Source organism: Eubalaena glacialis, chromosome 5 (genome assembly GCF_028564815.1).
Source record: "Eubalaena glacialis isolate mEubGla1 chromosome 5, mEubGla1.1.hap2.+ XY, whole genome shotgun sequence".
NCBI classification, from domain to species: domain Eukaryota; kingdom Metazoa; phylum Chordata; class Mammalia; order Artiodactyla; family Balaenidae; genus Eubalaena; species Eubalaena glacialis.
In genome coordinates this window covers 119089378-119115327 of record NC_083720.1, presented here as the reverse complement: position 1 = coordinate 119115327, position 25950 = coordinate 119089378, and the positions used below count along the sequence as shown (strand labels likewise).

The window sequence follows — 25950 nt, the reverse complement described above, 5'->3', positions numbered from 1 at the left end:
AATACTTCTGGACATAAAATTAGCCGAGTTAGGAAATACAAGATGCCTTGTAAGAACAGTTCCTGAGGACCAGAGGTTTCTCTACTGTTCCTCTGTGGAGCCATCCCCTCTCTCAATTCCCTTCTACTTAGACAAGAGAAGCTGGAACCTTTCTTTGGAATAGTCTCCTGACCATCTGGTGCCTGTTCCCTCCCAGGGGACAGGACATGGTGAGGACTTAGGAGCGTGACTGCCTGCAGATGGGCTTCCAGCCCAGGCCTCTCTGCAAGAGCCAAGTTCGTGAGATGATGCCGCCACTTCCTCACCTGCTGCCTTCACTCCTGAGAGCTGTGGCGACTGGAATTTGCTCAGCCCTCCTTCCCAGGCCACTTCATTCTTAGGCGATTTGTTAATGGAGATAATGTTTATGTAATTTGGATTCTACATGTGTGGTTCCACCTCGAGTGTCAGTTGTGGTTGGGTAGGTTTTTCATGAAGTGCCTTTTACTGTTTGATCTTCAGTCCTTCGGGGTCAGTCTCATCACAGAGAGCAGGGGTTTGCAAACTATTTCTGCAGAGAGTCGGTTAGTAAATATTTTAGACTTTTGAAGATCACGAGGTCCCTGTTGCAACTACTCAAGTCAGCTGTTGTAGCAGGAAGTCTACATAGAAGATGCATAAAGGAGTAGCCCTGGTGCTGGTCCAGTACAGCTTCATTTAGAATAACAGGCAGCAGGCTATATATTTGGCCCATGGACTGTAGGTTTGCAGACCTCGGGCAAAGAGTTGCACTCCGAACCATCTGTAATTTGACTGGCCTCCATTATTTTAACATAGGCGGATATCCAAGTGGAACAGAACCGGCAACACTTTTACGAACTGTCTCTTGAATACGTGTGTAAGCTTCAGGAAATCCAAGAAAGGAAGAAGTTTGAGTTCGTGGAACCCGTAAGTATAAATAGCAAGTTGCTCTGCTAGTCAAATTTCGTGATATAATAGGAATGTGTTTCTTCGAAGATCTGATTTATGGTTGCTAGAGGCTGTGGTGCCTAAACACGAAGCAAGGCATCGTAAATTGTACACAGTGCACCCAGAGCCAGGAAGTCAAAAAATCACTTCTAAATAGTGGTTCTCGGCCTTATTTGCACAGCAATGTGTAATGAGTATGATTCCTTTTGCTATATGGTCTCAAGGACTCTGCAATCAGGTACAGTTTCTGCCATCCTAGTTGTAACTCCACCCTTAAAAAAAAAAGTCCCCATGAAAGAAATTATATTGGAATGTGAGTGAGCGTGGGATATATATGGGATAATCTTTATTCAAGTTTGTTCTAAAGCAAGTGCACCCATCCAAACCTTGGTACTTTCAGCAATTATTGGTAACCAACTATTTCCAATACAATTCACAATGCTTATGCAACCTAAGTTAAGAACCAGTGTGTGGAACATTTGAAACTATTTTGTGAGTTACTCTGACATTTCTTTAATTTTAACATAGACTATATTGCATGTGATTTTAAAAAACAGCTTTATTGAGATGTAATTCACATGCCATACAATTTACCCACTGTGTGTATGATGTTGGGCAACAAACCAAAAAAAACCAAGTAATGATTCTTTAAAAATTAGCATTCGTGGAAGCTACGGTCCAGTGGAGTAATTGAATTACCCTAAATTAAACAATTAGAGAAAACCTCCTTAAAGCTTTCTTTTTATGTGAAATCATAATAATGGCCTACATTTTATTTACTGAGCATTTACAGTGCTCAGTCATTGTTCAGGTTGTTCTAAGTACTTTTCTGTGATCATGCATGTGTTCCACACAGTACCCTACTGAGGAGATATTTTAATTATCCCACTTAGCAAATGTAGAAATTGAAGTAGAGAAACTTCAGTAATTTGCCCCAGTTGGGAATTGACCCCTGCTGGCCACTTGACGTCAGAGTCCCAAATTCCTTACCATTACGTGGTGTGACATTCTGAAGACAGTGAATCTCAGGATTTCCTTAACCCTCACCCCAAATCACTCTTACTCTAGATTTTCTCACGTGTGGGGGAGAAGCAGTGCCCTCTGATCAAGAGGGGCAGGTGGAGAGTTTGTAGGAAACTCAGGGCTTAATTACTGCCCTGCCTCTGCCCCTCTCTGCTCCAGTCACTGAGCATCCTTGTCAACAAAACAGAGAGGTTACTCTGCACTGGGTGCCCTTCGAAAGAGCTTTTAGCTCTTTGATGTGTATTTCACTTTCCTTATAGGTTCTATCGACCTATAGTGATAAGGTTTCAATTATAAATGAATATAGAGATTCTCTTGACTAAAAAGGACAAATGGGTGATGTAGAATTCCATTTCTCCTATACAGCATACTGTAAAAGCTGTCTAATGGCTCTGATATTTAAGGAAAAAATCACAAATCCTTTTTTTTTTTATAGGGACCAATTAATGAATAATATGCAGTTAGATTTAGTTGAATTCTAGTGACTTCCTTTTAATTATTGTGCTTCGATAGAATCATAATGAGATGAGGCAAAATATGTGGCTTTTTAATTTATTTTGTTCACTGAGATTTTTTTGGGTGCTAATGTCGCCTTTTCTCCTTTGTTTTAGATGCTGTCATTTTTTCAGGGAATGTTTACTTTCTATCATCAAGGCCATGAACTTGCCAAAGACTTCAATCACTACAAAATGGAATTACAGATCAACATTCAGAATGTAAGGAAACGAAAGCTTTCTCCTAAAAAAGATGTTTGAGAGGTGTAGTTTTGATTTCTTTGGTGTATGAAAAGCCTTAAACTAAGACCAGGCTGATCTGTTGGTACCGAGAAAGTGAGGCTACGCTGCCACCTTCTGGTCAGTTCTTGGTGTAACAAACTGTTCTCCAGCTAAGGGAGGCTCTGAATTCTGCTGCAGGCGGCTCTGTTTTTTTTTTTTTAAGAATTCATTTCCTATAATTTATTTTTCTTCCCTTTTTTTCAGAAAAGTCATGAAGTATGTTTTTACAATCAGAATTTCACATAATTTGCTTTATTTTTTATTTTTCCAGTTTTATTGAGATATAATTGACACAACACTGTGTAAGTTTAAGGGTTACAGCTTAATGACTTCACTTATTATATTGCAAGATGATTTCCGCATAAGTTTAGTTAACATCTATCACTTCGTGTAGTTAAAAAAATTTTTTTTCCTTGTTATGATAACTTTGACTATCTACTCTCTTAGCAACTTTGAAACAAGTCATGTGGCAGTGTGACGTAGTTATTCTGCACTTTGTGAGGCAGTTCTAAGGATAACCTCTGTTGTGTAAGTCTAAGTCTGCTCTGTATGAAACAGACAAAACAGCCCTCCACTTTAAATTTAAGGCATTTCGAGTCTAATCTAAATTTCTTCTGTTACTTGTATGTCTTATTTGATTTTTATTCCCAGATAGACTAACAGTTCCAGTGGAATTTCTTTCCTGTGTTTTGTGCCTATTCACTAATGTATTGGTGTTCACAGTTGCTGTTGGCCCTTTATTGTTTTCCTGGAAAATGTATGGTTTCTGTTAGGTCTTGGATAAAGAGATTTTTGGAGAACTATTAAACAGTATACTGTATGTGATTTTGATCAGAAAGTGGTAGATGTTTTTCCTTTCAACACTTTCGTTGATTTTGGAAGTGTCCTCATTGAAAAGCTATTCAAGTTATGTTTAGTGTAATTTCAAACCTTGTTAAAAACACACTGAGTGAGTTTTGGGACAGACTCTCAACTCATCCTGAAAGACATACAAGGAGAAGGATGGGGATCTCTGTGCTGTTTGCTACCTGACCTTCAACGTCTTATAATCTTAGAAATTGAGGACTAATGTTTTTTGTGTAGATTTTGTTTCTAAGTTATTTTGGTATAGTTCCCTACATTTGGGAACGTAGGTAACGAAATCTCTTGTGTTTTGTAATTTACGCGTCAATTTGTATTTGAAGATTCTACATTCTGTTCAGTTAAATGACTAAAAGAGTAGATTCCTCCCTACACCCTCCATGATCAGTGATATAAGGTAACATAATTTAAAAATATGTCACAGTGTATATGTGTAGATTAGTCCTAACTTCAAAAGTGTCTCTGCAGGTGGTAGAACATTTAGTCTAATGATGCTGTGATGTATCAGAATACTTCTGTAGACAGCAGAACACAGCGTTTGTAAAAAGAACATTACATAGTTAGTTTAGAAGATTAGGTTATAATCCTGATTTCTTTTTTCCCCCCCTCCACTAACTGTATAACTTGTGTCTGTACCTCATCTGTCAAGGGCAGGGCTGGCCTGGATGAGAACCTTCAGGCATAACTGATCCATAATTTGCGTAAAATGAGGAGGCAGGGCCCCTTATTCAAAAATGAAGACTTTCAAGTCAGCGATGGCAGAGCATTAGATCAAGTGCGCGACCTTCTGAGCGCAGGGCTGTGGGTGACAGCACGGGCTACGTGCCCGTGAAGCCAGCTGGGCCTCAGGGTCTGGGGTGAGGTATGGGGACACATCAGCATCTCCTGGGGGCTCCAAAGAAACTGTCCATGCACAGCTTGCTTATGTGGAAGTTCATTTATCACACCCACCCTGGGGTCAGGGGCCTATAGTTACCTTAAATACACCAAAATAATTTCAGCGAGATTCAAGATTTAAACGGGAATGAGCAATACTCAGGCATGAACTATTGTAAGCAGCACTTGAAGACAGCCTATCATTTGAAATGGGTCAGCTGGTTAATATCGAACTCAGTCTATTAAGAACCTAACACACATACTTGGTAACTTTCATTTCCCATAAAGAGCTGGGCGAAGAACAATGTACTGGAAAAAATCTTTTCCTGTGTCCTCTGGAACTTCAGGATTGTCATCAGGAAGTTGCCTGGGCTCCTCCACCTCTCTGCCTTTTGTTCTGGCTCTTTCTGAGGCTGCTCCTGCAGCTCTGCAGGTAGAGGCTCTGCCTTCCGCCTCACCTTCAGTGTTGAGGACACCTGATCTGGAAGTCGCCTGTGCTCTTTACTTTTGCTTCTAGCTCATTCTTTGCCCTTCAGAAACACCAGCACCTTTGAAACACATGCCACTCATTCTACCTCACCTGCTATATCTCAGTATTGCTGTAATTTACTACTTTCTTGGCCATTTCTCTCATTCCCTGATGATGTCAGCTTTTAGCATATCGAAGGGAAAGTGTTGGCTGTATAAAACTATGTATTACAAAAATCCCAGCTGTGTGTTACTTTTTTTTTTTAATTGAAGTATAGTGGATTTACAATGTTGTTAGTTTCAAGTGTACAGCAAAGTGATTCAGTTATACATACATATGTATATATCTATTCTTTTTCAGATTCTTTTCCATTATAGGTTATTATAAGATTTTGAGTAGAGTTCCCTGTGCTATACAGTAGGTCCTTGTAGTTTATCTATTTTATACATAGTAGTGTATATATGTTAATCCCAAACTCCTAATTTTTCCCTCCCCGCCCCTCTCCCCTTTGGTAACCATAAGTCCATCTTCTACATCTGTGAGTCTATTTCTACTTTGTAAATAAGTTCATTTGTATTAATTTTTAGATTCCACATATAAGCAATATCATATGGTATTTGTCTTTCTCTGTCTGACTCCTGTGTGTTACTTTTTATGCTATGCGTATTTATGTATTGAAAGAAATATACCGAAATGTTGAAACCAAATCTTAGAGTTAACTATCTGTGCACTATAATGGTAGAGATAATTTTGGTCAACTTTTAGGTATTTTACTATAGTAAAAAATGACAAAAACCGTTTTATAATCAGAAAAAAGGTAAAAGTTATTTAAGAGTGAAAATAACCTATTTTCCCCAACTGGTTTCACCTTTTCTGTTGTAAAAATGGTTAGACCTTTTTTTGAGAGAGATTCAGTCTTTTTCCATTTTCCATAATCTAGAGTAATTAATGGACAGCAAAAAAGAGCAAGATGGTTTTTAAAAAATAGACTTTCCAGAAGAATGTAAATTACATCAAAGTTAAAGGATATTAAAAAAAACTAATTTAAAAATTTTGTGATCTCTATCCCCAAAGGAGACTAGAATAGAATTCTTCCCAGGAAGAAGTAGAATCCTAAGAAATTTTAGGAATTCTGAAGGAGTCCCTAGAAGATACTAAGAATGGTTAAGAATAATTTAAGGATATGCACAGATATTTTTGTTACAGTTTTGTGAGCAAAGTAGAACACTAAAGTGATAAACTATGTTACCGAAAAAAAAAAGAGATTGGAAGTGACTGTAACGATATGAACGTGATGGTTTCTGAGAGATGAGTTTCTGGTCACTTTTTAATCTTGTTTATACCTCCTCTTTTTGCCTCTAGGCAGGGCTGTTTGTGCTGTCCCCTCTCTCTGTTTTATAATGTTGTGAATTAGCTTTTATAATCCCCCCCCCCCCAAAAAAATTAAGAATGTACTTTCTCTTTCATTCAGATATAAAATAACAGAATTTTAGTTTGATATTGAAGATTCTCTTTTTTCCTTTGTTAGGGAATAATTGTCACTTTTCAGTGACTTAATTGCAATTAAAATAATAATAATAATGCTGATGCCACTTACATTTATTTTGTTACCATGTGCCAGGTGTCACCTATGTGCTTTTCTTTGGATTGTACACTTTCAGTCTTCAAAGGTGTCCTATGATGTAGATTTTTTTATTCCTACTTCACAGATGAGGACAATGAGGAAAAAGAACTTGCTGAAGTCATACTGCTTTAAGGCCAGGGCAGCATTGGAACTTGGGCAGGCTCATTCCAGGGCCCAAGGCGGTTGGTTTCAGATCTAGCGTTGGTGTAGAAATGGGTTCACTCATGGTGTATCTGGGGTCAGTAAATATAGGAGCTGGGGAACATCCTGACATGGCCATTTGGCTTCCCTGGACCTTAACAATTTCTGGGTAACATGGGAGTCCCGTTAATGGTAAGATCTCAGATTTAGGTACCGATGGTAAACCTCAGCTCGCCTCTACCTCTCAACAGTTCTAACCTGCATTCCCCTCACTCCCATGGAAGGTGTCCTTCGGGTGTTTAGACTTGATCACCTGTTGACCTGGCATCCACTGCACTCCATTCCTTACTCTGTCACCTTTACCCTTCAGAAATACCAGCACCTTTGAAACACATGCCACTCATTCTACCTCACCTGCTATATCTCAGTATTGCTGTAATTTACTACTTTCTTGGCCATTTCTTTCATGAGGGTATAGGGCACTTGAGATGATTTGAGGATTGCAGTGAGGGGTGTGTGTTAGCACCCTACCCCTTCTTTTCTGTTTTATTATTTTGGGAGGTTACTAAAGCAGGCTGCAGGTGGCCCACCCCTGATGTTTTACAACTGCTTCGTGAAACCCTCTTCATATTTTTTTTTTTTTAAAATGGTGACTTTTATGTTGTGTGAGTTATATCTTGATTTGTAATAAATCTAGGAATTCATCAATTATACTGCGATGTATTATGATACTTTTTTTTAATTTTTATTTATTTATTTACTTATTTATTTATGGCTGTGTTGGGTCTTCGTTTCTGTGTGAGGGCTTTCTCTAGTTGCAGCGAGCGGGGTCCACTCTTCATCGCGGTGCGCGGGCCTCTCACTATCGCGACCTCTCTTGTTGCGGAGCACAGGCTCCAAACGCGCAGGCTCAGTAGTTGTGGTGCACGGGCTTAGTTGCTCCGCGGCATGTGGGATCTTCCCAGACCAGGGCTCGAACCCGTGTCCCCTGCATTGGCAGGCAGATTCTCAACCACTGCGCCACCAGGGAAGCCCCCTCTTCATATTTTTAATTATCATTTTGCTCCCTGAATGAGGTCATGGGGCCAGGATGGGAAAACTTAAATGAAAAATGGCAGTCTGTACTTGGAATTAGCCTTTGCCATCTGCCTGTAAAGCTTTATTTCTGGGTAGAACTTAGTGTGAACAGTGCCTCCTCTCCCCCCTCTTTCTTTCCTCCTTAAATATGGGTGTGAACCTGTGCTAAGCCTGACCTGCCAGTTTTGTGAAGTACTCAGATGTGTCTGAATTCCAGCTCAGTCTCCACATTGAATCCTCTTCCCCCCAGTAGGTGATGTAATGAAATATTTAATTTATAGGACTTAAGACTCATTGGTTTGGAAATTTGTTTATTTATCAAAGCATGCAAGGAAAGGAAATACAGCAATGGTGTTTTGTAAGCATTGGAGAACGCTAGGCTATCTCATAGGTTATTGTGAGGATTAAAGCACCGTAAACTGCTCTCAGTCATGTCATTCACAGTGTAAACACTCTCATGTGACCTATTGTAACACTTAAGGTCTAACATTATTATTATTTGATGATATCTTCCTATTCAGCCAGAAATTAGAATTGGAAATTGCTAGGTTCCAGCCACTCTTTGTGCTCAAATTTTGAGAAATGTAATTTTCACCCTCATTCGTAATTTGCCTAAAATGATACATTAAAAAATTTAGCTAAACCTTCCTTTCCCTTCCCAGTGCAGAGTCACATCTGAGGAAGGAGGGCAGTGAGGGCGGGGCGTACCGCATGGAGGGGTCTGTGGCAGTGAAAGTGGGGGTGGGAAGGTGCAGAGGCAGCATGTACAGAGGAGGTACAGAGGCAGGTACAGAGGAGGTACAGAGGCAGCATGTACAGAGGAGGTGGCTGGCATATTTGGGAGATTGGTTACGTTGAGCAGATACGTTAATTGAGCAAATAAGTAAATCTGTTGAGAATAATGGGAGCCAGGTTTTTTACCGTCTGAGAAGAAATGTGCAGAATTGGAAAGGGGTGGGCTAGAAAGAAACCTGAAGTACTGGATTGGAATTAAGTGTAATGGTATGAACTCATGGGTTTTAAAATTGCTAGATATAGAAGTTGTGACATGTATATGTACATATAAATGTGTATATATATAAATGTATTCACACACGTATATACATACATACGTGCATTTTCTCAGTCTGTCTTCCAGGAAGACCTAGAAGCAATAGCACTCCCTTAGCTGTGAGCACACTGTCCCCAGATCTTGGTTTCTAAATACTACATATGACCCAGCAATCCCACTACTGGGCATACACCCTGAGAAAACCATAATTCAGAAAGACACATGCACCCCAATGTTCATTGCAGCACTATTTACAATAGCCAGGACATGGAAGCAAATGTCCATCGACAGATGAATGGATAAAGAAGATGTGGTACATGTTTACAATGGAATATTACTCAGCCATAAAAAGGAATGAAACTGGGTCATTATGTAGAGATGTGGATGGACCTAGAGTCTCATACAGAGTGAAATAAGTCAGAAAGAGAAAAACAAATGTCGTATATTAACACGTATATGTGGAATCTAGAAAAATGGTACAGATGAACCTATTTGCAGGGTAGGAATAGAAACACAGATGGTAGAGAACAAGTGGGATGAATTGGGAGATTGGGATTGACATAAATACACCACCAGGTATAAAATAGATAGCTAGCGGGCACCTGCTGTATAGCACAGGGAGCTCAGCTCGGTGCCCTATGATGACCTAGATGGGTGGGATGGGGGGTGGGAGGGAGGTCCAAGAGGGAGGGGATATAGGTATACATAGAGCTGATTTACTTCACTGTACAGCAGAAACTAACACAACATTGTAAAGCAATTATACTCCAGTAAAAAAAAAAATACTACCCTCCACTATAAGGAACAACGACTCCTTTGGAGAAATGGCTGATTCTAGGACTCGGACAGAGAAAGTATAAGGTAAACCTGGGATACCTTTTTGGACCAGAAGGTAAGGGGTTACTCAGAGAATTAAGGGGGTATGTCAAGAGAAACAGGAGCCAGATAGAAGGGGCCTCTGCTGGTCAAATCTAGGACAATTTGAGCATTAACTTAAATAATGAGAAGTTGGGATACAACTCATTAAGTTAATTGTGTGTGTGTGTGTGTGCGTGCACACGTGCGTCCATGCGTGCACTAGCATCTATACATATATGACATGCACATATGTGTGTATATGTGTGTGTATGTATGCATAAATATTAGATACACAGAGATAGAAAGAAGTGAGGGTTGGGGAGAATCTCAGTAAGTGACAAAGAAGGTGAATAAAATTAGGGTATAATCAGTATTAAGATGGGGACAAGAAATCCCAGAGACTGAGAAACAGGAAGGCAGGAGAGGGAACAAGCCATTAATAAATGAGTCCCACCCTCTTTGCAGCCCTGTACATTCTTATAGTACATAAACAAATTAAAAAAAAAAGCTCTCAGCTTGTGTTTAAAATAAGCCTCTGCAGTTAAGTTTCCCCTTTACAGTGTACATTTATCAGACTCTCCATCCCCCTAAAAAATGTACTATTCTATCATTTTTCTGCATTTAGAACTCTTGGTAACCCCTTTCATTGTAGGGAGGAGAGAGGAGGAATTTCAATAATAATTTTTCATCTTAGCTCTTCCACAGTTTTACATCAGCAGTTTTTCGGTATTAATACAATTATTTTTGAGTGTAGATGGAAGAAATGTCCAGAAACTTGGTGGTGCTGACTCGTTAGGTTTGCCTGGGTATTTTCGTCACTTCACCTTGCATGTCCATTTTCAGTCTAGCCATTTGACAGAGATATTGACATCCCAAGTCTCCTGGGCTTCAGAAATGTGATTTGTCTTTTTAGATATCAAAGACATTATTTGTAAGTGAGATTCCCCCCTACTTCCTTCTTCTATGAAGAAACATCATTTTCAAGTGCAATTGCCGTGACCTGGAAAAAATGACACTGATATTTATTAGTTTGCAAAGGAGAATTAAGTTTTTCAGATTCTGAATTCTTAGACATATTGCTGATATAATAGTAATGAGTCAGATTGATTGTTGCAAAGGAAAGACTTCCCAGATAGATATTTTATGGCCTATTTTTTTTAAATCTAAGATTTAGTAATATTGTGAGACCTGCAGCCAGGAATTCTTATGTTGAATAATAGAATTATTCTTGGTGTTAGAAAGCTTCAAAAGTAAATAACCTCTAGTAACCTTGGTTTCTATATCTCTGTTAACTACTTAACCACAAATTTTTTTTCTTTGCACAGTGATCTCAACAAAGAGACACATGGGAAAGGATGGGTATATTTTGTAAATATACTTTATGTATTTGTAAAAACACTACAAATTTAATTATAGTTATCCAGAGACTTAAAACCGTGTATGAAGAAGCTCCTGTGGGAACTTGAAACTTGTATGTGTTTTTTAAATCCTTTTCAGACACGGAATCGTTTTGAAGGAACAAGGTCAGAAGTGGAAGAGCTTATGAACAAGATTAGACAGAATCCCAAGGACCACAAACGAGCAAGTCAGTTCACAGCGGAAGGCTACCTGTATGTACAGGAAAAAAGTAAGAGGCTCTCCAACAGCGATGAATAACTAATTAAAAATTATTTTAAAACTCTCACTGTAATTACTCTGATACTTTTGGAGTAATTATTCCTACCACTTTCTTGCTCTCTCCTATCCTGGAAGGCATACGTTGGATTTTTTTGGGGAAAACACATTCCTGCTCTAGGGAGGGGACGGTGAGATTAGGAACTCTGTGAGCACCCTGCTTTCCGGCCACACCCCCCGAATTCTGTGCCACACTTTGTTAAAACTTGCTTGCAAGGGAGCCAGGATTTGGTGACAGACTGAAAGCGAGGTGGGGATAGTACCTTTTTCCTCATTTCCTCTCATCCCCATCTTTATCTCACTCACACACACAGACACACACACACATTCATATACGTGTGCACCCCTCTCCCCATAACCCTGTTCCTTCATGTTAAAGTCAAGAAGGACATATTTCTCTTCTTCTTTCACATCATTTCTTTGCACATTTATTTGAGATTGTATTTTGTTCTTGTTGAAATTATCAGGGCAATTGCATATGGCTACAAAAAAATACTCCTAGATGACATGCTAACTTGTCTCACTGAATTTTCAGCACTGTTGCCGTCTTAGTTGTTACGCAGTGTGTAGAGTATCCTTGTTTTGAAATTAAGGCACCCCAAGGCGATTTCAGACTTCTGACAGTTTGGTCTTATTTTAACGAAGCTCCTAAAGTTTACCTCTTCAACTGTAGAGCTTGATTGCTAGTCAGTAGGAGGAGGACTATGTGAAAATGTTTCCGTATTTCCTGTTTCTCTCCCTTCCCGCCTTTATTAATGCGTATATGTGGAATCTAGAAAAATGGTACAGATGAACCTATTTGCAGGGTAGGAATAGAAACACAGACGGGGCAGTGTAGTCGGGGTGCTTTAGCACTGTAGTCGGGGTGCTTTAGAGTTTTTGTTTGTTAAGTGGCTGATTGACAGGATTTTCAAACTGACCAATTTCATAGCAGAGAGACTCATGAACAGCCATGTGATATGGGTGTTCATGTTATATGCAGTCGCAGAAAAGCGGTTCTTTTTCCATTTGCGCTTATTTAATGTGGGCTTAGTCTTCACGGCTCATGATGAACAGTTACTGGCACGGCAGAACTCTAAATTTTTCTAATTTTTTAATCTTTTTTTTTTTTTTTTCAAAAAAACTGAGAGGTAATTTAGTTTTACATATTTTGGTTGAACAGTAAAAGCATGCCGTTTCTAAAGGTGCTATTAGGAACAATAGCACAACAGCTATTGAAGTGTGTATAGAGTGAATGTTTTATTTTTTAAAAATTTTATTGAAGTATAGTTGATTTACAGTGTTGTGTTAATTTCTGCTGTATAGCAAAGTGAGTCAGTTATACACATATATATTCTTTTTCATATTCTTTTCCATTGTGGTTTATCACAGGATATTGAATACAGTTGCCTGTGCTGTACTATAGGACCTTGTTGTTTATCCGTCCTATATATACTAGTTTGCATCTGTTAATCCCAAGCTCCCAATCCTTCCCTCCGCCTTTAATTTTTTTTATCGTCTTAATCTCAGTTTGTTTATTTAATTTGAAAGAACTAAAAATGCAGGGTAGAGACATGAGAAGGATAGAAGTTTTGTATTATATGTCCAAAGCGAAAAATCACAGGAAATTTTGATTTTTAGATTCATAACTGTTGCTTAACTTACTGGCTTTGAGAGAAATGGGGCTGCAATTGGACTGAAAAGACAACAAAAACAGTAGTGACAGAATTCTTCACTTGTTAGCTGTATGCCAGGCACTGTGCTAAACTCTTTATCCAACTTGTTTCATTTAATCCATTAAAAACCCCTATGAAGTGTACAGTGCTGTTATCACCCCATTTACCAATGAGAACATGGAAACACTGAGGAGTAAACAATGTCTCCTGGATCATATACCTCCTCAATGCTGGAATTGTCCTAGGCTGAAGTCCGTGTTGCACCCTGTCCTGCAGTATTGCCTGAAGCTTGGATGGTATGAAAAACCATCACTAATCTCTCTGCTCAGAGCTGGTTGAGTAGGGTCGGGTGGTGTCAGGAGGGGATGGCAGCTTAATCAGTGAAGGACCTTGATATTTGGGACCAAAGACTCTGAGGTTTGGCCTTGCCATTTCTCAGGCATTTGGTCTAAGCCTAATACTTTTTAGATTAAAAAGACAGTAGGACTTCCCTGGCGGTCCAGTGGTTAAGACTCTGTGCTTCCAATGCAGGGGGCACGGGTTCGATCTCTGGTCGGGGAACTAAGATCCCACATGCTGCAAAAAAGCTTAGCTTTACCATTGTTAGTAAGGGCAGCTACTTACAAGGTGCTTTAGTGGATTTAAAGCACCAGATGGATTTATAGACTAAATGCTTCTCTGCACTGTGATTCTACAGTTCTGTCATTTTTTAGAGGCCAGAATTGAATCCAAAACCATCACATATATTCAGTGGAATTCTTGAAACCCTCATGAACTCTTCATACGTAGACACAAACAAGAAGCATAGTTTACAATTAAGAGATTTTCAGGGATGAGATAACAGTCTAGCAAATTATTTGAAAAGTATGTCTTTAAATTACTTCCGTGTTGCTGAAAACTCTTAGGACTGTCTCTACAAGCCTTCTTATTTCCCCTTGTTTTTCCCTTGTCTGAGACCAGCTGTGTTGCTGATTTGTTTCCTTGAGCTGTGTTAGTTGCTGCTTCTTGGGTTTTTCCTCTTTGGGATTGTGTTTGGAACTCTGCATATCTGCTTCTTTATGAGGAAAAACCGTAAAGTCCTATTTCTTTTCTTTCTTTTTTAATTTAATTTTTATTTTATTTCTTAAATTTTTATTGGAGTAGAGTTGATTTACAATGTTGTGGTAGTTTCAGGTTACTTTTTATTTTATATTGGAGCACAGTTGATTAACAATGTTGTGTTAGTTTCAGGTGTACAGCAAAGTGATTCAGTTATACATATATATGTATCTATTCTTTCTCAAATTCTTTTCCCATTTAGGTTATTACAGAATATTGACTAGAGTTCCCTGTGTGATACAGTAGGTTCTTGTTGATTTAAAGTTATGTCTCTTGTTGAAGGGCCTCCTCCGTTTGGTTCCAGCTGGGTCAAACACTACTGCATGTATCGGAAAGCGGCCAAGAAGTTCAACATCATTCCATTCGAGCACAGATCTGGGGGGAAACTAGTAAGTCTTTGCTTTTATTTATTTATTTTAAAAAATATTTATTTATTTATTATTTATTTTGGCTGCAACAGGTCTTAGTTGCAGCACGCAGGATCTTCAGTTGCGGCATGTGGGCTTCTTAGTTGTGGCATGCATGTGAGATCTAGTTCCCTGACCAGGGATCGAACCTGGGCCCCCTGCATTGGGAGCACAGAGTCTTACCCACTGGACCACCAGGGAAGTCCCAAGGCTTTGCTTTTATACTTCATATTCTCTGTGAGGTGGTCTTTGAGGGTATCTTTTTAATGTTGTTTATATTCACTCATGATAAATACTTTCATTTTGTTTTTAGAATGAACATCTTTTTTTTTTTTTTTTTTAAATAAAATAGGCCGGAAAATAATTCCTGTGTTTTCTGAATTGTTGGCAGGGGATTTTATGGTCAGATTTTTTTTTTTTTTTTTTTAAAGAGAAGAGTAGAATCATTTTGTGTCCCTGTTATTGGAAAATCCAGTTAACACCTACAGCAGATTTTCATGACTCAGTGGTTTGTCTGCTCAGGATTTACACGGGAGGCCTGATGTGCACACATAGATTCATATAAATGAAAAGATTATATAGAGTAGATGATCTGTAACGAAGTTTACTGTTTTTCACTTAAACTTTAATGTTCTCACTTAGACACTCCCCATTTAGCTTACTCCTCCCACAGAAGTAAAAAGCAAAGGAACTCGTGATAGCTGGAAAAGAGCGAGAAGCCGTTAGGAGCTGGCTGGGTAGGAAAGGTGATCTTTGTTTTAAAACAGAAGCTGCAGCTCATAGCAACAATAGCAGTCAAAACAAAGCTCCTCCCACTAGTATTGAACATACCTGGTAATGCATTTTAAGGTTAATTCATTGCTTGCTGGGTGGATGGGCATAATTTTTCTTATGTGAATACAGAATTAACCCAAGTTCACTTGTATTTACACATACTTTGCATCTTCCTGAAAAATATTTAAAGCTGCTTATAATACAAATGCATTTTTGTGATATTGAAATAGACATGGAAAGTCAAGTCCATAGCAAAGAGGAGGAAGTGAGGATGTCACCCTTGGAGGGTGATGGGTTAAGACTGAGCATGAGGGTCTTTGTTGTTGTTGTGTGGTGGTAGTGTTGTTTTAAAGATCGCAGTAATTTATGTTTGTCAAACGTAATGTGTCAGACACATAGAAAGCAAAATTTGTTGTTAAGTGAAGCATCAAATATAATAAAAGAGCAAATTCCATGAATGAACAGCAGCAGTGCACAATTCATTCAGCAAATGCCCGTGATTATTTCACATTTCAGAGGGCCACTGATAACGATCAAAAGTTGTAGTAAAAGGATAAATATGGGTTAACTTCAGCATCTCTGTACATTTCAATTATAAACTGAGCATGAGGTTGGAGTGTGAGTTTCCTGTCAAGTCCCAAGACATGTCTGCTTAGTGGTGTCTTTCTGTTTTAGCTACCAAATAATAAAAAATACATTTAAAAACCTGATGACTCTGATATTTTGAATAATTTTATATTCTAATGCTTGTTTAATATTAGAGATCCCCATGTTCCAGAAAATATTAAAATATTCTAGAAGTGTTTACTCAGACTCCTTACAGTTTCTTACTGGGAACATGCTTCTGCGTTGCTTCTGTTTCCTGTTTTCTACCTCTTTTTAATGCTCTTAAAGAGCATGGTGAGGATGGTTTAGGGAGGTAAATGGTACCATATTTAAACGAAAACTCAGGAAAGATAAATTCAGGGTGATTCGCTTTAGGAAACAGCAAAACCATATAGTTGGAGTGGTTCCAGCTTTAGATGACCACAGTGGCTGATCCAGGGTCCTTAGTGTACTTTTAGGTAGATTCCTGTGGAACTGAAGTTTTTATAGGCCAGAAATGGTTACATATGGACTGTTTTATATGGTATAATGTAATGTGACATACAAACACATTATCCTTCTTTTAACAAGGGGACAGTAAGAGAATAACAAATATAGACATGTGGAAACTATTGTTAATCCACCTTTTAAAATTAGCACTCATAAGGTCTGGTTTAATTTTACTGTAATCAAAGCAGGATCTAGAAAACCTTAAGAAAAGAACAGTGACAAAAAAGAATTGGAAAAAGAATAGATACATGTATATGGATAACTGAATCACTTTGCTGTACACCTGGAACTAACACAATGTTGTTAATCAACTATACTTCAATATAAAATAAAAAGTTAAAAAAAAATGGCTACGACTCTAAATAAACTGGTTCGAAAGAGAATAAGATAGAGGAACCTAAAATCTGAACCTTGCCTCCCCCTACCCCTATCAAATATAGGGTGTTTAATTCTGTATATGTTTATACTGTAGTTTTTGAGAATGTTTAAAATAATTCTTTGCAGGGGGATGGAGAGGTGTTCTTTTTGAAAGAATGTACCAGAAGACATACTGACTCCATCGACAGAAGGTTTTGTTTTGATGTAGAAGCTGCTGACCGGTAAGTTATTGGCATTATTGGACTTTATGAAAAGAGTCATTTAAAAAAATGATTTAAAAAAATAGAAGTTAATTGCAACTGAGATGTCTATGGCCTGGAAGAGTGGTATCTTGTTATCTTTCCAGGCTCTGTATTCACTGTGGGCTGTTTCGTCTTGGTTCACTATGTTTAGCTGTGCAGTGATAACTTAGTCTTGGCTGAAGTTTGGCATCATTTTAACTAGTGTTGTCACTTAAAAAATGACCTTGGAGCATTTCATTGTTGATCTAAGCCTTCTATGTATATACTCTGTATGTGGTGGAGGGTCATAGGCAAACACTGTTTATTCAAAGACTAGTTCTCATTTTTTCTTGTGGTATGACTTTTAGTTATTTAGTTAGAAAAGAATCTTTGCTGGAGAGAAGGAAGTAAAAAAAAAATAAAAAGAAAAACAAAGCTTGTTTGTCAATATTACTACTTGTCTGTCATTTATTTCTGTGTCCTGTAGCACTAAGGAAAATCATGGTACTCGTAGAATACTTCCTTTTTTAATGGCTGACACTATGGAGGTTCCTTGCCAGCCCTGGTTTTGGTAACAATGGTCTTTAGATAACGCTGTTTCATACTTGTATAATAAAAGTTTACAATATGAGATTTTTTAAACACAAGTTCATTTTAGGTCAGGACCCAGGAATACAAAAATAATTAATGCTCCTCTTCCCTCAGATGATATAACTGAGTCTGTGGTGTTAGTGCAGAGGGGGAAGATCTATGCTTTACTTTCCAATAAATGAATTGAAGACCAGGTACCTAAAAATGTGCTCTTATGCAGCATGATAAATATGGCCCTACAACGAAAAGGACAGATGGTTTAATATGCATTTTGCCAAGACTGGAAAAAAATGAAAGGGGACGTCATTGTGAAAGAGGTTAAATTTCAAGCCAGTTAGGACTGGTTCAAAAACTTTAAGAAGAGATTCGGGCTGTGTAATACAACTTGAGCATAAATATGTGTGCATACACCCATTGTAAGCATTTATTGAGTTTTCTCTAAGTGCCAGTGTTCTGAATTCTTCTGTGCTTTATCTCAGTTCATCCTCAGCCCAGCTCTATCAGGTAGACATTATCCTTCTCATTTTGTGGTGAGAAACTGGGGCCTAGAGAGCTTAAGTGATTCTCCTAAGGTCACGTAGCTAGTAAGTGGAAGAGCTGAGATTTGAACTCTTGCATCTGCCTCTAGAACCCAAGCTCTTAACCACTGTGCTGCAGGCATCAAAGTATAACCATGTAAGTGTGTTGTTTCCTAAATAATTGGCAGAGGTGAGTCAGCAATGATGTCTACTAGAAAATGTGTTAAATGAGATTCATCTGCTTTGTTTCAAAAGGATAATTCTAGTACTTCCATATATTAACACAATTCATATTATTTTTGTCCAGCCCTATATTTTCTCTAAGACCTTGATCATGCCAAGTGCTCTTCTTCAGTCGGGATCTTTATTACGATTATAACTACTTTCCATCCCTCGTAAAGGTTGATGAGGGGTTACTATGGAGTTATTTTCCTCATGATATCATCTTGTAAGGAGACTCTCAGAACTGGGGGAGACCTTAGAGATGATCTAGTCTAGTGGTTTTCAAACTACTTTATAGGGATGCCTTCTTTTCAAATAAAACCTTTACATTTATGCATATGTGAAACAGAAAAGAAAAGAGAGTTCCCTTATTAAAGTGGGGTAGGGGGCCTGGATCCTTACCCTCTCAGCTTCATTCTTCTTGCAGAAATCTCTAATTTATTTCCATTGACGCTCAGAGCTGCTCTCTGGGAACTGGGTATAGAGTGACCACTAATCTAGTCTAAGTGATTCAAGAAAGGCATACAGGGGATCTGACGTCTAAATTGATAACTGAAGGTTTATTTGGAGTCAGCTGGGATTGAGACACATTCCAGGCAGAGTGATTAGTATAATATATGTAAAGCTCTGGAGACAAGAGAGAGCGTGGTCTGCTTTGAGGTCCCCCCGGGAGCAGAGAGCCAGGGAGGATGGGAGAGGAGGCTTGAGAAGGGGGGTAAAGGCCTGACCTTGAGGTTTTTGAGCTTAACCTATTAAATGGTTTTAAGCAGGGCACTGAGTGATAGAGTTATATTTTTCAAAACTCACTCTGGCAGAGTAGAGAAAGTTTAGAAATGGCAGGAGTGGTAGGAAGGGTTATGGATTGGTGTGGTGGAGCAGGAATGGAGCCCAGCGCATCTGTTTGAGGGAGACTTTTAGAGACAAATTTAGAGAGAAATTGGATGTTAGAGTATAGGGTGAAGGAGGAGAAGGAAAACACAGGAGGCATAAGGATGGAGGAAGATGATGAATTCAGTTGTGGTCCTGTTGAGTTAGGTTGCTGTGGGCCATTCAGTAATACACCCAGCAGGAAATTGGGTACAGCACTTGGCAGCTTCAGTAGCATTGGACTTGGTGTTTACCGTCTACCTCCTGCAGCTCTCCCATCCTTTGACTGTCTCCACAGTGAAACAGGCTGGTCCTCCCCCAATTTGGGGACCTGTCCGTTTTCAGCCATTGCTCCTCAAGTGTTATTTCCCATTGTTGCCTTGTTTGTGTTTCACCGTCCATTCTTAATTTCATCCATCTTTTAAAAAAAACACCACCACTATCACCAGTGAAAAAACCCTGCCTTGACCAGTCTTCTCTTTTGTCTGCTGCCCATTTCGTTTTTCCCATAAACAGTAGAAATTCTTTTTTTTTTTTTTTTTCTCACTGCATTGGGTCTTTGTTGCTGTGTGGGGGCTTTCTCTAGTTGCGGTGAGTGGGGGCTACTCTTCATCGTGGTGCGCGGGCTTCTCACTGCGGTGGCTTCTTTTGTTGCGGAGCACGGGCTCTAGGACGCACGGGCTCAGTAGTTGTGGCTCACGGGCTCTAGAGCGCAGGCTCAGTAGTTGTGGTGCACAGGCTTAATTGCTCCGCAGCATGTGGGATCTTCCTGGACCAGGGATCGAACCCGTGTCCCCTGCATTGGCAGGTGGATTCTTAACCACTGCGCCACCAGGGAAGTCCCAAAAATTCTACAAAAAGCTCTTATATTCAGGTCTCCCATTTCCTTCCTCTTGTGCTCCTTTGTGTCCTCTTCAATCAGGCCCTTGCCTCCACCTCTCCACTGGGTTTTTCTGTTGTTGTTGTTAAGGCCATCATGATCTTGTGCTACAGCCAGTGGTCAGTTCTCAGTCCTCTTGTTCTTTCCTGGCAGTAGCATCGGACGTGGCCAGTCACCCTCTCCTCTGTGATACACTTGCTGCACGTGGCTCAATAATGTCACACCTGCCTGCTTTTTCTCCCATCCCATTGGCTTTTCATCTTTTTTGGACTCCTTTGCCAGTTCCTCATTTCCCAGACCTCTTGATGTTGGAGTCCTCTGGAGCTCAGTCTTTAGATCTCCTCTCTGCAGCCCTAACGATCTTGTCCAGCCTCAGGACTTTCCATGCTGTCCATGTGTTGGTAACTCCCCAGATTTATTATCTGTACCTGAATCTCTTCCCTGAACTCCAGGTTTTTATATCCAGCTGCCGACTCAATTGCTTCTGGGATGTGTGATAGGCATTTTGAATAGTGCAGAGGTTGGAGAGACTGAATGGTTTTTGTAAAATTTCCAAGAATTCTTGGGGGAAAGAAGATATACTCTCTTTATGGACCCAACATTTTATATGGGTATATTAATTCAATCTTATCATATAACTGCTACCATGTAAATCTTTTTTAAAAAGTAATACATGCTCATTGTCAGTCTTGTTCTAAAGCTCTTTGGTTAACTTGGAAAATATCTTTATGTGTGTATCTCCTTGAGTCTTTGGGCTCATGTGACTGTAATTAAGTTGAATTACAGACTTCTGTTGTCTTTGCTTTATTTCCTGATTTCTAAACAGGGGAACATCTATTCAGGTTTGATGTTACCATCAGCCCCCCAGGTTTGATGTTTCTGGGGGCTCTTATTTCCCTGCCACCCCCGACTTTCAGTATGTTGCTGTTGGTCTCCCACTTTTGGAGCAAATTCTGGAGAGAAGGGGAGTATACTCTCTCAGAGGTCTCCACCCTGATTCTGGGGTTTTGAAGGCATTTATTCAGTGAAAAGTTGAAATGAGATAGGCTCTTCTTTTGTCTATTTGCCTGATTCCTGGCCAAGCTGACTATTGGGGATTATAAGCAATTTGTTCCTTGTTTATGATATATGAATTCCATGAGGGTAGGAGCCTCATGTTAGTTCCTACAATGCTTTATATGTGGTGGGCATTCACCAAATTTGTACTGGATTAAATGAAATTGAATTGTTGCTTAGCAGTGACAGGACTGGGATTAGATTCAATCAGGCGATGGTTAGTGAACTGCCCTTTTCTTCCGCACGCACTGCAGCACTGTGAGCTCCAGTATTTGTATTCTGCTGAAAGAAAATAAACTTAACGCATTTTGGAGCATGTGGGTATTGCAAATGGGTTTCTGATGGGGTTTGTACAGAATTTCTATTGCGGACCTTCATATATAGCAGTTTCACCATTGATTGCATATGTTCCATGTAAAGTTTTTTGTCTTCTTTCCTGGTATCAGTCTTTGCTATTTTTTATTCCTCGTGTGGGAAAAGCAGTCAGGTAACATTGTGACAATAGGCAATACTTCCATAAACTGCAAAATGGAGCCTGGCCTTGCGTTTGATCTGTGTACATGTAAATCAGGAGCTTTCACTTAATTGTTACATGAATTCAGATCAGGTTTGATTGCATGTAACAGAAAAACTCAAAATAAGATGGCTTAAACAGTGTAGAAGTTTAATTTCGTCTCTTTGTTAGGAAGTGTACAGGGGATCCGGTCAGCGTTGGTATGCTGCTTGGTGTCAGACACTGCCCCCTCTTGTGCATGGTTTACCTTCCTGGTCACCTTAGGCCAGGATGCCGGCTCCCATTTATTATGTAGCATTGTCTGTTGTAGTAGGAATGCTTTCCAGAGGAAGTGCACACTACTTTTGCTCGTATACCATTGACCTGAGTGGAGTTGTATGGTTATACCTAGCTGCAAGGAAGCTGGGAAGTGCTGAGGCAAGGAAATGTCTGGAAACAGAAGAGAGCAATCTGTGTGCTGTTCTAATACTTGGGGAATCTCTTAGGAAGAATGAAGGGGAGAAGAGCTGGGTGGGTTGATTTCCAACTAGCCGTTACTGCTTTGATTCTCAGTGGTTAGGAGGATGTGTGGTTCATTTTCCTTCCCTCAGTTCACTGAAAGTTTACTTTGACTATCTTAGTTGAGAGGTAGCATTTAGGAACACATGTGCCAAGAACACAAAGTGGAAAGATAATCCAGAGAATGGGAGAAAATACTTGCAAATGATATATCCGATAAGGGACTTGTATCCAGAATATATAAAGAACTCAGAACTCAATAATAAAAAGACAAATAATCCAATTAAAAATGGGTAAAAGTTCTGAATTGGACATTTCCTCTAGAAAATATACAGGTGGTTATAAGCACATCAAAAGACACCTAACATCATTAGCTATTAGGGAAATACAAATCTAAACCACAATGAGGTATTACCCACTAGGATGACTATAATTGAAAAGCGAGATAATAACAAGTATTGGTGAGGATGTGGAGAAATTGGAACTCTTTCATACTGATGGTGGAAATTTGAAATGGTGTAGCTGTTTTGAAACACACTTGTCAGTTCTTCAAAAAGTTAAATATAAAGTTACATGACCCAGAAAATTCTGCTCTTAGCGATCTGAACAAGAGAAATGAAAACCCATGTCTGCCTAAAGACTTGCACAGGACTGTTCATAGAAGTATTATTCATAATAGCCAAAAAGTAGAAACAACACAAATATCCATCAACTGATGAATAGATAGATAAATGTGCATGACCATATGATGAAATATGATTTGACAATAAACATAAATGAAGAGCTAATACACGCTATGTTTCATTTTGAGGCAAATTACTCTCAGAGCCTGAGATTGTCTTTGCCAGTATTTTATTTAACACAGGTTCACTGTGGGAATTATAATAATTTCACAAGCCAGTAGCATATAGGATGAATAATGTCTCAATGTATACTGTCTCTAATAGCATATGTAACGTCTCTTAATAAGCTAATAAAGAAATACCATACTCTAAACCAATAATAGATTAATTACACTGTTGTTCCAGGCAAGGGAAGATGAAGGGAATAAATTTAGTTGAGGTGTACCTTTCTACCAGCTGGCTCTTGGGAGGAGACAGCATGACCCATTGAGAGCAAAAGTGGAAAGTCCCTGGTTGCTAGGGAATGAAGGGGCCAGTGTGGATGGGCAAGATCTTCTTTGTGGGGCTGCTGCATGGCTTTTGCCACTGCTGGTAAGAGTCATCTTCACCACAGCAGGAGCTAACGCCCCACGGTCGTCAGAGAGCTATTTAGATCAACAGAGGGTAGCCTTGCCCAGACCGAACACACTCGAGTAGACCTTACAAACGCTGCGTATTCAGAGTCCAAATCCCCCCTCTCCACGGTTGCTTCCTCACGTGTTCTTATTGATAAGGCTCCAGCAGCGCCCTTCACTAGCTGAGTTATGCAGTGCTCTCGGGAACCTCAGATGTGGATGATGACCTCCTGACTCACAATTTCACTTTTATACCGAAACAATAACTTTGCTCTTGAAAACAACTTGACTCTTTTTATTTTCATAAAATGATTTTTTCTTACAAAAACTGAAATTTATCAAAATCTTTTCAAAAAAGTTTTACAGCAAGACATAGTTATTTCATGTTGAACATGGATGCATTTTAAAACATAGGACATGATTGTCAGTGGCTAAGCCCCGGAAACATCCAGTCTGGTAAAAAGTGAATAAAGCAAAAAACAAAACAAAGCAGGAAATGATAAGGAAGGCTTGGTGGAATTCAGAGAAGATTCCAAGGCAGCTGGGTGCAGAGTCCTTCTGGTAACACAAAACTGTGTTCACCTGTCGGTGGGTGTCAAGCCAACAGATAAAACCAAGCCAAAGATCAGGAGAAGGAAGGATTTATTACCTGCAGCAAGTAAGGAGAACACCAGGGATCTTTCCCAAAGCAGTGTCTCTCCCAACTTCACTTTTAAAAACAACTTTATTTTTGTCATAAACAAGAAGATTTGAAATTATATCAAACCACTACAACGTGCTACAACCTGGATGAACCTTGAAAGCAGTTTGCTGAGTGAAACCAGCCAGTCACAAAAGACTACATATTGTATAATTCCATTTATATGAAACATCCAGAATGTTCTACACTGGCAAATCTGTGTAGACAGAAAGTAGATTAGTGGTTCCCCAGGGCTGAGGGTTTGGAGGAAAATAAAGAATAACGGCTAATGGGTATGGGTTGTTTTTTTTTTTTAGAGCGTGATGAAAATGTTCTAAAATTGATTTTGGAGATGGTTGTACAGCTCTGTGACTATATTAAAAGCCGTTGAACTGTACACTCTAGGTAAATTTTATGGTGAATTATATCTCAATAAAGCCTAAAAAAAAGGAACACTGCTGCAGATAAAGGAATACTTACCATAACTAAAATCAGGCTTTTAAATGACTATAAACATTCACTACTTCACGCCAGTCACACTTCAAATACCACGGGCTGTGAAATGGTCACGTCACTGGTTTTAGGTTGGAGAAGAGCATTTTGTGTACTTACTTTCCCCATGGCAAGCTGTAGTTTGTCAGGAGATGCAGCATTCCTCCCTGAAGGGTGAAATATCCCCTGCCCCAACCATTTTGTTATATAACTTGCTTTTCCATTTCACCGGCATGCCTGCCACATGCTACATTGTGCTGTGACCCTCACACACTTGCTTGCTAAATAAGTGCCATTCTGTGAAGTTCTCCCACACATCACAGCCAGGCGCCACTTAAAGAAAATGCTTCCCATTTTGCTTTCATTAATTTGACATTTCAAATATTATATTTGGTTTGATGTTGCCTAGGTCCTAGTATATTGCACTTGAAAGGATGTTGGCAAGATATTTTTTAAAAAAATAAATTTATTTATTTATTTATTTATTTATGGCTGTGTTGGGTCTTCGTTTCTGTGCGAGGGCTTTCTCTAGTTGCGGCGAGCGGGGGCCACTCTTCATCGCGGTGCGCGGGCCTCTCACTATCGTGGCCTCTCTTGTTGCGGAGCACAGGCTCCAGACTCGCAGGCTCAGTAATTGTGGCTCACGGGCCTAGTCGCTCCGCGGCATGTGAGATCTTCCCAGACCAGGGCTCGAACCCGTGTCCCCTGCATTGGCAGGCAGATTCTCAACCACTGTGCCACCAGGGAAGCCCCTATACTTCTTATTTTTATAATTCACCCATTTGTATTTTCATGATGATGATGGGAAGATGAAATCACCTATGTATCTGAAGCAGTATGCATATTTAGCCTGCATTTATACCAGAGACTTTATTTAGCATCTGTGTGCATGGTAATGTACTCTTTATCACTTTAAAAGAGTGAACTAAGAGCATACTGCTTCCAGAAGCCCATGCAATTGGACTGAATAATAATGAGAATGTTTCTGTAGCACATTAGCTGGAGTAATATTTGTAGGTATTTTATAGTGCATGCCATTCAGGCAACTAAACAGCCATTGACTGTGTTTGACGCTGAGGATGGGAGAGTAAACCAGAGACTCAAAGGCCTGACCTTAAGGGAACTCACAGACTGGGAGTGTTTGCAAACAAATAACAGTTTAGAGGTCTGTCTAAGGTGCTTAGGGAGCTGAGAAGCAACAGGGAATAGGGCTGGCTGGGACAGGTTATACTAGAAAAATTGATTGTTAAATTTAATCTTGAAGATTTGGTCACAATTTGGAAACTCGGAGGAAAAAAGGCCCAAAGCAAAAGGAATCATAGAAATCTTGGGAAAACATGTTAAGGTAATCATTGAAGTCTGAGGTTCTCAACAGTGAGTGATTTTATGT

General features: G+C 39.4%; 1 protein-coding gene across 4 annotated transcripts in view; it reads left to right on the top strand.

Moving 5' to 3' along the window:
- ARHGAP10 (Rho GTPase activating protein 10) overlaps positions 1 to 25950 on the top strand; it is a 322216-nt gene that overhangs the window by 123591 nt on the left and 172675 nt on the right. For all 4 annotated transcript variants that reach the window (XM_061191611.1, XM_061191609.1, XM_061191608.1 and 1 more), the window contains exons 6-10: positions 817 to 927; positions 2583 to 2687; positions 11202 to 11331; positions 14414 to 14520; positions 16912 to 17006. In XM_061191611.1, the coding sequence (XP_061047594.1) occupies positions 817 to 927; positions 2583 to 2687; positions 11202 to 11331; positions 14414 to 14520; positions 16912 to 17006 (548 nt within the window). The remainder of the gene's footprint in view (positions 1 to 816; positions 928 to 2582; positions 2688 to 11201; positions 11332 to 14413; positions 14521 to 16911; positions 17007 to 25950) is intronic.